This window comes from Vulpes lagopus, chromosome 21 (genome assembly GCF_018345385.1).
Source record: "Vulpes lagopus strain Blue_001 chromosome 21, ASM1834538v1, whole genome shotgun sequence".
In the NCBI taxonomy this organism is placed as follows: Eukaryota; Metazoa; Chordata; class Mammalia; order Carnivora; family Canidae; genus Vulpes; species Vulpes lagopus.
This window is the reverse complement of record NC_054844.1, coordinates 6,941,618-6,957,561: the sequence shown is the minus strand read 5'-3', so window position 1 is coordinate 6,957,561 and position 15,944 is coordinate 6,941,618. Positions and strand designations below refer to the sequence as shown.

The 15,944-nt window shown below is 44.5% G+C and overlaps 1 protein-coding gene across 2 annotated transcripts in view; it reads left to right on the top strand.

Annotated features, from left to right (window-relative positions):
* Nucleotides 1–15,944, top strand: part of LOC121479676 (anoctamin-2) — a 341,299-nt gene that overhangs the window by 104,264 nt on the left and 221,091 nt on the right. For both annotated transcript variants that reach the window (XM_041735401.1, XM_041735402.1), the window contains exons 7-8: nucleotides 2,310–2,361; nucleotides 15,041–15,096. In XM_041735401.1, coding sequence (XP_041591335.1) covers nucleotides 2,310–2,361; nucleotides 15,041–15,096 — 108 coding nt within the window. The remainder of the gene's footprint in view (nucleotides 1–2,309; nucleotides 2,362–15,040; nucleotides 15,097–15,944) is intronic.

The window sequence follows — 15,944 nt, the reverse complement described above, 5'->3', positions numbered from 1 at the left end:
GCTGGTGGGGTGACCTTGCTTTGCAGTTGGGGAAGCTGAGGCTCTGAGAAGCAATAGATTAAAAAAAATTCATACAGATCATTAGTGTCTGAATGAGGACTCATTGCTGGGCTACCATGTTTCTGGTAACTTCAGAGGAGTCTTGTGCATTTACATCCCAGGGAATGCTAGCTAGGACTAGCCAGTTTGTCCCAAACTAAAATTACCAGCCCATTCAAAATTCATGACTTTAGCTGTTTTTCTACATTTTTTTCCCTTTGAAATCAAATTTTTGAATTTTGTAGGATGATTGATACTAATGAAAATCTGTATATGGCCGTATGGTCCTCATCTGAGCTATAGCATGTCTCTATTCCCTGATCTGATTATTCTCTCTCTGCCTAGAGAACATTCAGCCTAAGGACAGAGAAGAAAAAGAAGGGCGCAAGGAATGCTGCATGCTTACTCATGCCACAGTGGGAACATGGCAGTGTGTTCCCATTGATGCCCAGGGAGGACTTTGTTTCCACAGAGGAGGAGTGAGGGAGGGTTAGATCTCTAGAAGGACTTCCAAATCAGTAGGGTGATAGGAATAAGAAGGGACAGATGATTAGAGGAAGCTGTAGAACATGTCCAGGGCACACTGAAAACATGGCCTTGACCTTTTGCTTGCAGCTTGGGCAGGAAAACACTGCAGGTCTTCCTAAAAGCCTAGTCTTTTAGGAAGGTTTAAAATGGGCACATGATTTCTTTTATCATCCTATGGAAAAAAGCATTAACTTCCATTTTTTTGGTTGATGCTATTACAAGCCATTTAAATATCACTGTGGCTTGGGTCTCCTGTCTATGGGGGAGTTATAGAGTGTTGTGGAGATTACTGAATAATTGGAAAGTACTTGTAAAATAGTACAATGCCATATAAATGCTGTTCCTAATTATTATTGCTGTTGAATTACTGCACAGTATTATAAATGAATTAAGCATTCTTGGGCCTGATAGCACTGGAAGTTATTTATTTCCCACTCCCTCTAGGTCTGTGGCTGGAAGGTGGGGGTGTGAATGATGATGGAGGAACACATTTATCTCATTCAGTTCTCATTCTGGAAGCTTCTCCCTTTCCCCAGTCCATCTCACATAGTGAAAAGGAGGAGAAAGGAGCCCTAGGGTTTTGTCTTGGGGTTACTCTGCCCTGGACTTTTGTCTGAGGACCTTGTTCACATCTGTAAACATCATCCTTGTACCCTTTCTTTGTGGGTGTCTAAACACCCCGAGTATTTGTCCCAGAGCAGACTGCCTTGCTGGGCACCTCTTTAGAGCCTGGTGCAAGCTTGGGACCCACTAGGGCACTGGAGGGCACTAGGTGGCCAACAAGTTTACCTGAGTCCCTGTTCCCTCTGCAGGGAGGACTCAGCAGCCCTCCTTTGCAGGCGAGGGATATTCCCCTGCAAGCCCCATGTCCAGGCCTTCATCGGCTTGGGCATGCCGTGGCCGTTGAGCTGGCAGTCTGTCGTGTGCCCCGAAGTTCTCTGAGATGTGGAGTCTGGAGGAAGCATCCAACCGGGGAGACAAGATGAGGACTCAGGAAAAAAAGAGAGAAATAATAGTAACATTGAGCAAGATGTAGGTGGCCCTTTTTTTTCTTTTTTAAAACTTGAAAAGTTACTTTTTAAAAATTTTATTTAAATTCAATTAATTAGTATATAGCGTGTTATCAGTTTCACAGGTAGAGTTCAGTGATTCATCAGTTGCATACACCACCCAGTGCTCAATACATCACGTGCCCTCTTTAATGCCCACCACCTAGTTACCTGTTTTTCAGTTTACAAAGCACTTTCATGGTTTCTTAAAGCAGCTCTGAGAGTTAGCTCCATTACAGAGAAGACCATGGACTGTCAGGGTCTGTGGACAGCTAGGAGCCAGCCCTGGAGCCAGATTCGGTGGCCTCCCTGTATGTGCTTTCCCCAGCGTGGCACGACTCAGGGCTGGTAGAGAGGACAGTCTGGCCTGGGCACTTCCTCCCTAGCCTCAGAGGCACAGGGTCTGGGCTCCCTGCTGTGTTTTCCTTACCTCCAATAACTGCAGTCAATTTATAGCCTTCCTTTATTCTTTTCAGGGTGGGGGGAAGAAGGGTGTGTGTGTGAGGGGCTTAGATTCTTTGTTTCCTCAAAGCACTTAAGTTTGAATGGGTTTGACAGGCAGGGCACGAGCTTGGCACATGCTGGGCTTCCCCCTCCCTGGAAGTGGGTTCATCTGCCTGGTCCACTTCATGCCCCCTGGTGCAGTGACACACATGGTCACAGTGCTCACAGCCCTACTGTTGTCTGTTTTAGGTGCATGAGATCCTGAAGCGTACGGCCTGTTCTCGAGCCAACAACACAATGGGTAAGGACCCCCTTGCCTGCCCGTGGGCCCCCACAGCTGATGGGCTGCCCGGGGGGGCCAGAGCTGTCCTTTCAGTGGCTCCCTGTGGGGGGGCGGGTAGCAAAGAACAAAACAAATACCCCCCGCTCCTCCCCACTCTGCCCAGAAGAGGGAAGGCTGTTTTCACTCAGGGCCAGAAGGCCTGCTTGGTCTCCAGGAGCAGCAGTGCCCCATTTTTTTGGGGGGGGCGGAGTGCTCCCCAGATTGCTGTAACTTCTCCCAGACCTTCATCCCTGTCTCCACAGTCTCTGAAAGTTTTTAATAATCACCCAAACATGGAAGTTGTTTATTTACTTCTTTTTTTAAGAAGGAAGGCATCTCAGGGGATCCCTGGGTAGCTCAGCAGTTTAGCGCCTGCCTTTGGCCCAGGGTGTGATCCTGGGGTCCTGGGATCGAGTCCCATGTCGGGCTCCCTGCATGGAGCCTGCTTCTCCCTCTGCCTGTGTCTCTGCCTCTCTCTCTGTGTGTGTGTGTGTCTCTCATTAATAAATAAATAAAATCTTAAAAAAAAAAAAACCTCTCAGGGTTGAGTTAAAAAAAAAAAAAAAAAAAAGAAGGAAGGCATCTCAGAGGCCCTGTAGTGCAGCCTCCTCCATTACGTGTGAAGGAGCTGGCCGCCCACAGGGTGAGTGACTTGTCTGAGAGGCCACATGTTAGTCTGAACATGCGGCTCTGGAGTTCAGCATTCCTGTCACCAAATGTGGCTGAATCTGTTCCCCTTGTGGCTTGTTTTTGAAATTTGAGGATATTAGTCTTTGCAGCAGGAATGTCAGCATTTGGGGGCCCATAAGGCAGGCCAACTGATGTTGGTGGACTTTGCAGAAGACATACATAATGGTTGAGGTAAACATGGGAGCTTGTGAATATGAGCATGTATCCTTTCCACAGGAATCACTCTGCAGGCTGAGCTCTTTCCAGTGGTTCAGCCATCACTCAGAATGGCTTTTAAAACCTTTGAGAGAAATTCCTTCAGAAAACACTCTGGGGTGGCAAATCTCTCACTTTTGAGTCAGCTTTGAGTTAAAAAGAGTCTAGAGTCATTTAGAGGCAAGTGTAGTGAGTAATGTGGTCACTCAGGCCAATGTAGTCACTCAAGCTCATGATAATAATGGCTAATTTTGGAGAGTTTTGAGAGGGACTCCTAAGCTGCCTCACTACCAGCACCAGGAGAATGGTACTGAAGTAGGAACCAGAACAGGTTTTATATAGTGATGGTGCTTTTAGTATAGCACAGAACTTCTCAAGGCGGCGATTTATGTGTGACTGCTTTGGTGTACTCCTCTTGCTACAGAATTACAAATAACACTCTAATTTTTAAAAGTCAAGTCCTCTACATGATGTTATTTGTCTGGACCATGGTGCTGATGAGGCCAGGATGTGAATAAGGGAGGTAATTAATTAGCCCAGCCTGATTCCATGGAACAGACTGAGGCCCTTGCTTGGAGCAGCCATTTGTCCTTGGTTACAAGGACTACCAGAGGAATCGAGAGATCTTAAAATGTATTTGTATTTCTTGTGGCTTCTATCAGAATTCTTAAATTTGCCTCTCTTCTTGACCAGTTCACCCCTCCGTTCCATTAATCTGCCTTTTATCATGTTACACCATCCCCAACTGGACCAAACCTGCTCCCTCAGGTGTCTTGGGAAACTTCCTACTTGCCACATTTTGTAGCCTTTTTCTTAGTTCATCTTTTTTAACCTCCTACATCCTCCCAAACCTTCTTTACCAATCTCCGTCTTCTGAGAGTTGATATCTAGAAAGGTGCTACTGCTCTACTAATATGTTGCTGTTCTGTTTCTGCCTTGTGGGCCACACTTTCTTTGGTTGATTCTTCTTCCTTCTCCTAGATTTTAGATGTTTTCTTCTCCATATTCCCATGGCCTCCTTACTTTCTCTCTATACAGATGACTAGCAACCATGTATTTCTTTTTTTTTTTTTTTTTTCAGGATTTGTTTATTGGGACACCTGGGTGACTCAGTCAGTTAAGCGTCTTTGGCTCAGGTCATGGGACCAAGCCCCACATTAGGCTCTCTACTCAATGGGGAGCATGCTTCTCCCTCTGCACCTCCCCCTCCATTCATGCATTGTATTTTGCTTTCTCTCTCTCTCAAATAAATAATCCAAAAAATTTATTTATTTATTTGAGAGAGAGAGAATATGCATGAGTGAGGGGAGGGGCACATGGAGAGGGAGAGAGAGAGAGTCTCAAGCAGACTCCTAGCTGAGTGTGGAGCCTGCTATTGGCTCTATCCCACGATCCTGAGATCATGATCTGAGCTGAATCCAAGAGTCGAACGCCTAACTGACTGAGCTGTCCAGGCGCCCCTGGCAACCATGTATTTCTATTTCTCACTTTTCTGACCAGTTCCAGCAAACATTTCCAACTGCCATATGGATACCTCCCCTGAGATATTCATCAGAACCTTAAAATCAATATATGAAATGTCCATTCTATTTAATTCCCTTTCTCTCCCACTTCTCTTCCTGTTGACATGCCCACTGTCTTCTGTTTTTGCTCACACATTTCCCTTTACTTGAACATCCTACTCCCATTACCCTCATGCCCATTCCCAGACCAACCATGATTGTCTCACAGGTTCTCCCAGTGCCCTCTTCTTGGAGCTCCCATCAGACTCAGTCTCTTTCTTGCTGATTATTATGTCCATGGCTTGGACTCCCAGAGAGTCCTAGAGGTGTATCTGAGTCATCTTTTATGCCTCAGGACACCGAGCTATCTGTCTTGTACATTCTACTCTGTCAGTTTGTTTCAGTGAATTAATTAAACATGTTTAGTCTGTTAACCCATACCAGTTGCTGGTAATTGTGTCCATGGACAAATGGCTTAACTTCTCTGCAACTCAGTTTCCTTTGATGTTGAGTGGAGATAATAACATCTATCTTGCAGAGTTTTTGAGAAGATGAAGTATAGAGCTGTTAGTTTGTTTTACGAACTGGAAAGTCCTTAAAAACTGAAGTTTATTTTGAGAGATAGTCTCTTGGTTGTTGAAAGGCCATTAGAGACCTTCTGCTTTAATATCAAATATCCCCCCCCTTTTTTCCCCTTTGAGCATCTGAGTTTTTTGGTGATGTCTCACATTAAACAGCCTAAAGATTTTGTTGTTGGTGAGTAGCTTTCAAAAATTTCTTTCTTTGTTTGACATTCAGAAAACCTTTATTAAGCACCTACTATGTGTCAAATGATGGTATAGAAACTCAGAGAAGCCAAGTGAATTTGACCTCATTTCTAGCCTTGAGAAGCTCTTAGTTTAGCCATATAGACATTTAGACAGACATATAAATAAATATGAAATAATCTGCTAGGTACAGCTATAGAGACATGTCCAGAGTGCAGAGGGAACACAGAAGTGGAAGCAGTTACCTTCATGTATGTGTCTAAGTATCAAGATACACTATCTAATATTCACTTTGTAGCTCAGGGGAAAGTTGGCATGTTAGTAATTCTACAAATGGCGACGGAGAGGACATGTGACTTGTCCAGGGTCACATACTGAATCACTGTCAGAATTGGGTCTAGAACTTGGGTTTCTTTGCTCCGAATCCTATTTCCGCTACTCTTGGAACACTGGGGTGGAATTAGGTTAAGTCTTTAAAGTCTGTTACTACAGAACCAGTCATTATCTGGCCACCAATCTATAGGCACTTGAAGTGGAAGAGAAGCCTACCTTCTTTTGACATACATTGAAACTGAGTTCCTAAACACCAAAGTAGGATCTTGGCAGGGACCTTGGCAGGGAGACATGGAGAAGTGAATTCTGTCTCCATTAAATTTGCCTAGATTTGGTAGGCTGTGTTGTGTCCATTAGCCTCAGTTTTCCTGCACTTATAAAATGATGAAAATGAAGGAAAACAGAAGGTATCATAAAGCCTCTTCTTTAGTGCCACTCTAATGTAAATTAAATCTTAGGTAGGCAACTCACTACACAGTAAATTTTGAAATCCCATTATTGACTTCTGTGCTCTAAACATGGGCATTATATTACAAGTGATGAATGATTTTTTTTCTTTAGATTCTCAGAACTAAATATCCGACTATGCACTTGACATCTATCTTCATGCAGATGCTCTGAAAAAACCTCAACCACGATTTAAACCTCCTAAAATACAGATTTCTCTTTGGGGGAGACAACCCAACTCCCATTTATATACCCCAAACTTCAGTGAACCCTAGTTCTTAATTTCTCAAGCCAGAAACTATAACAAAGTGCTGTTGAGTTGCCCACGTGAACATGTCTGAAATAGGTACAGTTTGACTCTTTACAGCCATTATCCTGCTCTGTCAAATGTTTTTTTTTTTACCCTGAATTTACTATCCCAAACAGTAAGGGGTCTTCTTAGATCCCATTTTGTCCATTTGTAACCTATGCCATAAGATATAGGCTGTATGAGCTTTCTAAAATGCAAATCTGATTCTTTCACTGGTCTGCTTGAAATGGTAAAATAGATCACATTTCCCTTAGATGAAATCCAAACCACTTCATAGTTACATATTGTTATGGGCCTGATGTTTGTGTCCCCAGGCCCCCCACCCCCAAATCCATATGTTGAAGCCCTAACCCCCCCACCCAAAAGTCTGTTAGTTCAGCAGTAGCTGTCAGTGATTTCCTGGGTTTGTAACAAGGGTCATACGACTGAACTTCTCTGCTTCCTAGCAGAAGAGAACCCTGAGGCTGATTTTCAAGTTGTCTTCCAGCTGGGAAAGTCAAGCTCCTCCTAAGCTCTTTGGCCAATGTACCATCTTACTTAGAAAGTCAGAAAAACTGAGAAATGTAATGACGCTCAGAGGCCTCACGATAACATGGCCTTTTGAGCTATGGGGTAAATTTTGATTTTATTGCCCTTCTCTCTGGATTTATAGAGAAGCACAAATGGCTGGAATTGACTTAGATTCCTCCAGAGGATTGTTGCCTCATAGAAAGAAGAGAAAAAGGGAAAACAGGACAATGCTTGGCACTGTTTTCCAAGGTATTTGTGTTGATTCTTCCCCTTTAATATGGTCATTACTGCAGCCAGTTTACAAAGCTTTATTCCCTTTGTTGGTGTAGCCAGTTACAAAGGGAATCAGGAGATAGAGAAAATAAGAAAGGTTAGAATCAAAGATGGAAAATATACAAAAGATAATAATAATTAAAAAATATTCCCTTTCACTTAGTACTATCACTTTTTTTTCCTTGTGGAAATACATTTATTTGAGGCTGACTTTTGCAAAGCATGAAGCTGTATACAAGTTGCCTGTATGGCATTATTTATATTCCTGTCTTGCTCCACAAAATTTCTGAGGTGGCTCACAAGAAAAACAATAAAACAGCATAATATAAATAAATTAAGAAATAAGAACCAGGAAAAGCACAAATTAAAATAGAATGTCAAAACAGGGAAAAAATAGAATACAAATATTCAAACCATAAGGCCCTGTATTTCCTACAGTTGGGCTGCAAATTTGACCTTGAACCAAAGTGGAAGGGGAATATGATCAGTGGTTTAGCCCTCAAAGTCCTCAGCAACATCTTTTGGTACAGAAATTTTTCTAGAATCTCTTGTACTCTGCTTCCTTATATAGAATAGATCAAGGTATATCCTCTGTATAGACGCATATGTAACCTTTTCTGGATGAATCAGGATCATCACTAGGAACATAAATTTTGAAAATATTTCCTTAAGGACCTTCCAAGAATCCTTAGGGTTGTTTGCTTACACTCTCTGATATCTTGAATTTTGGACTCTGGTAACCTCTCTGAATTCTGTTCTTTCAGTTTTGCTTTGCTGTCTGGGAGACAGAAAAACAAGCTTATTAGAATTTTGGGTGAAGAGAGAGAAAATTCTTGGAGGGAGGGATTGCAGGATTCTGCTGTGGTTACAGTACACAACATTAGGGAATGGGTTTTGTAATATCTAGGTATCTTTTCTTCTGGGCTCTCTGTTGTGAAAACTGAGATAAGCAGATAAGAGATCTCTGAACAAATAAGGTATTACTGTAACCAGAATAATGATGACCCCTTGCGCATGTGCACATTTGTGCTCATTTCTCATGTGATCCTTGAAGCCACCACACAGAGTAGGGTCAGCAGATGTTAACCAGTTTCAGGTCGGAGAGATTAACAGGGTGCCATATTTAGAACCCAGGTGCCCTGGCTCCTCTTCATGCGCTTTAAATTAATTAATAAAATAAAATAAATTAATAAGTGGATGAGGTTTTGGGGGAAGGGTTTCTCAGAGAGGTGGAAGCTGAGGCCTTCCCAGTTTAACATCCATTCATTTACTCAGTGGATATTTACTGAGCGCCTACTATATGTCATTCATATTCTAGAATTAAGGAATAGAGTAACGAATCAACCAGACACAACAGACACAAACCCCTGCTCTTATGGGGCTTACATACAAGGTAACATTTGAGGAGAAGAAGTAGTAAGGTGCCACGTGGCTGTGTGAGATACATGATATAAGAGAGATACATGCAAGAAGAGCAAATAATACAGAAGACATGATGGGAGCCACTTCAGAGAATCAGGGTCCCAACGGGAACAAATGACACAAAGTAGGACAATTTAAGGTGAGAATATTGAGAGACCATTTACAAAGGTGTGGACAGGTAGTTGGGGATGCTTAGAATTAGCAGCAGTAAAGCTGTTCCTAGCTCTGGATTCAAGAGGTAAGAAAAAGATTGCTAGAACATAGGTGAACAGGGCTGGGTAGAGGAGACCCATGGGGGGAAACAGGTTGCTAATCAGGGAGGAGGTCAGGTGGTCCCATCTCCCTCAGACCTGCCAAACCCAGTAGAAAGGCAGAGAGCAAGGGAGACTACTCATGTCAGATAGAGAAGGGGAGAGAGTGTATCTAGAAGGAGCAAAAGGAAGATAGGTGCACACCCACCAAGGCTGGAGAAGCAGGTGACATTTCAGCTCTGGGATGAACAAATTAAGAACCTTAGGTCAAGTCACATTCTCTTTATGGGCCCATTTCTTTCTTTTCTTGTAACATAACAAGGGACCCCCTCAGCGTGCTTGAAGCTTCTAATTCCATCTCCAGCATTTCCTAGACTTAGATTCAAAGGAACAACATGGTCTCCTTTCCTTAAGAGCCAGCTAGGCTCAGGGAGGGGGATGGCTTTCCTATAAATTCACAACGGGCAGGTCCCAGGGCATAGCCAGAACTTGAAGTTGCACTCAAAGAGCATGGGAGTAGACAGTGAAAGGGAAGGTGAGGGCAGGGAGGATTCAGGACCACTGGCCAAGGTGATCAGGAGAAAAGACTGCAGTCCTGCATCGATCCTTTGCACATGGCCATGAGTGACATTGCTCAGGTGTGGTCCCACTCCATTGGCATCTGAATCCCCTGGTGCACTTCTGAAGGCCCTAGTTCTCTAGATTCCACACTCGATTTGCTGAGTCAGAATCTGCAGGGGCAGGGCCGCCCCAGAGGCTGCATTTTTAACAAGCTACCCAGGTGATTCTTTGGAACTCTAAGGTTAGATAAAGAGGACTAAGGGCTAGCAGCCACAGGCTTCTTGACCTGCTCACATCTGAGAATGGAAAGAATGATGCAGACTGCTCTGTCCTCTGGGGGGTTGGTCATTATTTTTTTGAGGTACCCAAAGATAACCAAGTCATCTCTGTGAAGGGCCTTATTGTTGCTAATACTTTTCTGTCATTTGTCATATGGACATTTAGCATTCAATCCCTTTTGTCTGAGCCAGCAGTAGGGCCTCTTGGACTTTCTATCTCATTTTCTTCTTTTTTTTCTTTCCTTTGGTGGAAGAATGGGCAGGAGGGTAAAAATAAGCATAAGAAGGCAATGAAAGGGTTACTGTCCTTGGAAAAGTATGGGTGGATTGGCATTTGCCGATGGTCTTTTGATTGTGAGGGTTTCTTCTGTGACCCAGCTTTTCTCTCTTATTTACCCCTGGAAGTGAGGTAAGATGGACTAACACACACACACACACACACACACACACACACACACATACTGTCCGAATATATTTGTGAGTTTGGGTTCTGCAAGGTGGTGATAGCACTTGAGCAATCTTGGCCCAGTGAAACTCAGTCTAGCCCCACGATGCCTCCTTCATCGACGTGATGTCAGGTGAACTGTCAGGCCCTGCAGATTCACCCTGTCATGGAATGCCTTTTTAAACATTGAAGCATAATTACCATAGGGTGTTATATTAGTTTCAGGTGTCCAACACCGTGATTCAGCGATTTTGTACATTATTCAGTGCTCACCACGATAAGTGTAGTTGCCATCTGGCACCATACAACATTACTGCAGTATCACTGACTGGATGCCTTTAAAGCACACCTTTCTGTGGAGAGAAACCCAAGCCCCCTTGGCCATGTCAGAGGGAGAGAGACACCTTTTTCTTCTGTATGGAAGTTATTGCTGCCTTTTTGTGGACAGAAAATTACAGATTGATGGAACTACATTTTCATAGACATTTTGGTGTCAGAGCATTTCAACAAATGTACGCTTTGGGCATCTCTCCTCCCCGCTCAGGAGACGATGTCTTAATTATTTTGACCGAAGCCAGACCATGTTGTGCGTTGTAAACATCTGGTTTATCATTCATCCAGCTGAACTGGTTTATATTTTGTTAGAAGAAAAGGCTCGGGATTAAAGGCATTTAAGTAATTAAGCACACGTCAAGACAATTTGGTGATGGGTAAATATAGTCTCTGTTAAATGCACCGTCTGGGGCCTCTGGTTTAGATTTACGTCCGGCTGGAGTACGTGGATGAAAGCAGAACGCCGGGCGGACTGGGCCCTGTTCTGGGGGGGAATCAAAACCAAATGGGTTTTCAAGAGTTCACCATTCCTCTAAGTACCTGTCCCGCTGGATAAGTTTCCTTTGAGTTTGGCCTGGAGGGAAAAGAGCTGCAGTCCCTGTCACCCAGCGGCACTTGTAGATTTAATGAGGCTCTCTTTGGGAGGCTGACCATAAACTGTGCTTTAGTTGTTCCTTTGTGTCCAGGAAACCAGAGATGTCTTGGAAGCTAAATGCTAGGCCTCAGGATTTGTGTTCTGAGTGTGTGTTTTCAGATACTGATCCTGGTGCCTGACCCTGGCCCTCTGGATGCCAAGCGACAGCGTTGCCAGGCCTGGCTGGGTCAGGCTGTGTAGAGCTGTGGTTGGTGCTGGGCAGAGGAGAAGCATGAGCCTTTTCCTTTAGGGATTATAGTTCTAATAGCTAGAGATAGGAAGAACCTAGTGACTTAAAGGGACTGTAGGGATCAGTGAGGAGGTCCTGAGTGGGCAGTGCTGTGTTTGAGCCAAGGCACTATTCCTCTTTGTGGAAAGAAGTGAAAAGAAGTGTCCTCTGTGTCTTCTCCTTCCTGGCTGCCCTTCTGGGGACAGTGGGATGAGAGGTTGGGGGTCTCTCTCTCTCTCTCTCTCTTTTTCTATCTCTCCCCCTCTCCCTGGGTCTAGAACAGAGAGGAAATACTAGATGTGATCCTGAAGAGAAAAGCTTTGCCATTATGGCCAGATGGATGGGACACGATGGAACCAATTAGCTCATTTTTGCTGAAAAGAAAGAAAAAAATTCAGAATTTCAGTTTTCAAAGCAGAGACTCTTTTTTGAAAAAACCCAAAAAACAAAAACGTTTGATTATTTTCTTCTTTCAAACTGATTTCCATGCTAGTTTGGGGGTAGGATCTTGGTTTCTGAAGTCTGTGGGTGACACAAGAGGCCAAAGCAATTCCCATTCTTGGGTGAAATTGTGGATGAATAGTTATTTCAACTTGCCTCCCCCCTCCCCCTACCACTCTCCCCACCATTCCTCCTTTTATGTGCTGTTCCCTCCCTTTATGGCAGCCACTGATTGGGATGGCCCACATCACGCCATCTGGAAAAGAGGAGGTACACAACCATGAAGGACAGAGGCACGTTCTGTTACAGCATTTTGGGGTTCTGCTTATCTGGGTTGGGACAACTCAGGTTTGATGACCTGAATTGTATTGGCCCCAAGACAAAGAACCATTGGTTGGGCTTCTTCTCTAGGAAATAGACTAATCAACCAGAGTTTAAAGGTTCTTCATCGGTAGAGATTGCCATAGAACACTGGTGGAGTGAGGAAGATGGGTGCCTGTGATAAATGGGAAGAGATACTGTAGTGAATTTAGCCATGGGGCTGGTTACTCTCACCAGCCATTATCTCTTCCGTGTTCCCAGCAGTGAACTAGGTGCCGTGAGAGATATAGATGAGGGGGGAGGGCTCTCTGACCTTGGGTACCTTGTAAACCAGGGAACACAAAACAGTGGGCTGACAACACCCTACAAGTGAAGTGAGCTACCTGCGTTAGGCACATGGTGCACAGCAGGCTTTATTTGAGATGGGAGGTAGGTAGGGTACACAGCTTTAGACCTCCAGTGATTTGAGATCCTTATGAGGATCTGGCAGCAGGACCTGTGAATTCAGGTTGTCAGCTTATTGCTGTCAGACATTCGGCTGCTGTGCTCAGTGCCCAGCAAAGCCAAGAGTTCCACACCTGTTTCACTTTCTCCATGCAGTCTGGGGACTGTCCTCAGGGTGTATGCTACTGCTGTTTCTGCGGCCACCACGGGTGTGAGTGCAGGGATTGGTGGTGGTGGGTAGTGTGCAGGTGTGGTCTACTTTAGAGCTCGCCCTGCCTGGGCTGCTTCAGCGTCTTTCTGCACTGATAGCCCTTTTGTAGCTTTGAGCCACCCCTACCCCCTCTCCTGACTCGGGACTCTTCCTCTTGATTATTGTAGGGTGGCTTTGCATTGCTGTGGTTATGGCTCTTGAACTGATTAATGATGCTCAGAGTGAAATTTTAGTCTTGTGAGTAAGACAGATCTGCAGCTCATTCAGCCCCTGGGCACTCCTCCCCCATCCACACTCCCTTTACCCACCCTCTGTCCCCCCCTTCTGCCAAGTTATTTCAGATGGTTTATGTTCATGCCAAGGAGAAAGCTTAAAATCAAGAAAAGACTGACCCACCCTTTGGTGATGCTGCAGCTCTCAACTCACTGGAAGAGCAGTCACTTCTGAGAGTGCCCCCTGCAGTCTCCCGAGGGCCTCTGCTTCCACGTGGGCCTCATGGCTGGTCTTCCTGGCATCCAGAGCCCTAGTAATGAGGCGAATAGGGGTAGGGGGAGGCCCTTGAGGAGAGAGGATTGTTTGAGAGCCTCTGCGGTCTCTGAGTATGTGGGTGGGGTATTGCTTGGGAAGGGGGAGGTGGAAAATGTCTAGATTTGTTATCCATCCTTGTCGTTTATCCAGAGCCATGCAAATGCAGATTACTTAGCATTAGTACATGATACATGTTTTCCTCTAAAACCACTTTCTTCTCATCTCATGACTGCCTACAGTCTCTCTGGAAAGAATGGTTCAGGACCGAAAGTGTGTTTGAGACCGGGGAAATGACCATGTTCCAGAGCTCACTGACCCTCCTCCCTATCCAGGATTACATGTGCATCCTTGCATAGTAGGGTCCTTGGTACTGCTACTGGGGGTTAGTGGGATATAATGTATCCCATATGGGAGCCAGTGACCCAGGACAGACTATCCTGAGTCAGAACATTCAGGCCATTTTATAGTCTCTGAATAAAACTGTGAATGAAACAAATAAACAGCACCGCCTCTGTGCAGAAAGTTTTCTGTTGTGACTATACTGGAGTTATAGTGACAGAGTCATTTACTCATTCAGCATATGTTTAGTAGAGTCTGCTTTGTGCATGTGATGTGAAATACTGTTAGGATTAAAAATGAATCTCTTGTGTGGTTTTCAAACTTTGTGACCTCAAAAACCCTTTACACTTTAAAAAATTTTTGAGAGCATCGAAAGAACTTTTGTTTAGGTGGGTTAGTTGATACTTACTGTATTAGGAGTTAAAACTGAGAAAGTTTTAAAGCACAAGGATACACAAGCACCCATTCTATTAGCTGTCAGGGGGGTGATGACATCCCATTCACAAAACCCCACTCTATACTCATAAGAGAATAGGAGGGACAAAGTAAATAATGTCCTAGTGCTATTAATAAAATTAGTTTTGACCTTGTGAACCTCCTGAAGGGGTCATGGGGACTCTCAGTGTTCTTCAGGACACATACACTTTGAGAATCACTGCCCTACAGTCACCTACCTCAAGGAGCTAGCTAATGGTCCAGGCAGACCAGGGTTGGGGAGGGATGAACACTGCTCAGAACAGGAAGAACACCAGAACAGGAAGAACAGGAAGGCACCAGAAATGAGTTCCGATACTGAGCTGTGGGATGCTCTGACACATCCTTTTATTGGTCATAATGACAGTACTCTGTAGAGTGATTCCTGCGCTGTCACTCAACACAGGGAGCATCACCTGGTGGTGGTAGAGGTGGTGGTGCCGGAGAGTCTGCAGCAGTATGGGGGCCTGAGGATGGGGCAAGTGAGGTTTGAGAGAGCTCATTTGACCTTGGAATGTAACTTTGTATTGGGGAAATACAAATATTGTTCTCAAGTTAAGAACTAAAGCTTCACAGAAACTTCTAGATGGGGGTGCCAGAGGAGCACACAGTGAACCTCAGCTGGGAAGTGGTGGGGGTTAATACTTACCCATAGACAGAGGTTAAGTCGAGAAACCTCAGCCCTATAGTTAACCACTTTCATCTTCCTTCCTTCCACAGGCATTAACTCTCTGATAGCAAACAATATCTACGAGGCTGCCTACCCTCTTCATGATGTAAGTATCTTTTCTGCCACCTGCTCCCAGTGGTCTTCAGATGGTTGTGCCCACAGGTGACACAGTGTATACCAAGCGGGGCAGAGGGGAGTCATGCTGCAGCTCAGAAACCTGGGCTGTTTCTGGCTTTCTCGGGGTGGACAGTTATTCCCACAACTATCTGGGTATTGCCCTGATGGCAAGCTGGTTTTGGTGTAAGTGTACCCCACGCTCTGTGCACTGGTTTTGGGAGGCCATGTGAGAAGGCAGATGTGGCATGCAAGTGTTAGAAGGGAGGAGGTGGTGGCGAAGGTGGGTGGGTGGTGGTGAAAGGAAGGTCTAGGGCCCAGGTCACTCAATCCTGGATGGTCAGACCCTAAAATGACCGAAGAATGGCATTTTGTACATGATCGTTTTGTGTGGGTGTGAAATTCCTCATCCTTAATAGGCAAATAAATACATATTAAGTATCAGATCTTTTTTTTTTACATTTTATTTATTTATTTGAGAGAGAGAGTGGGAGACCACGAGTGGGGGAACGGGCAGAGGGAGAGGGAGAAGCAGACTTCCTGCAGAACAGCGAGCCCAACGATGTGAGGCTGGATCTCAGGACCCCCAAGATCATGACCTGAGCCGAAGGCTGATGCTTAACCCACTGAGACACACAGGCGCCCCAATTCAATTTTTTTAAATAGATTTTAATATTTTTTGAAGAAAATCTCTCAAAATTCCTTACACTATTGTTTGGTTAAGCAGAGAAAACAGACTGTAAATAGAGCTTTCCTTGATGGGAAGTAGTGTTATAGACACCCTGTAACAAGGTGCAGCGATGTTCTTCAAGACGCTTTGTGAAGAACTTAGCTGGCCCA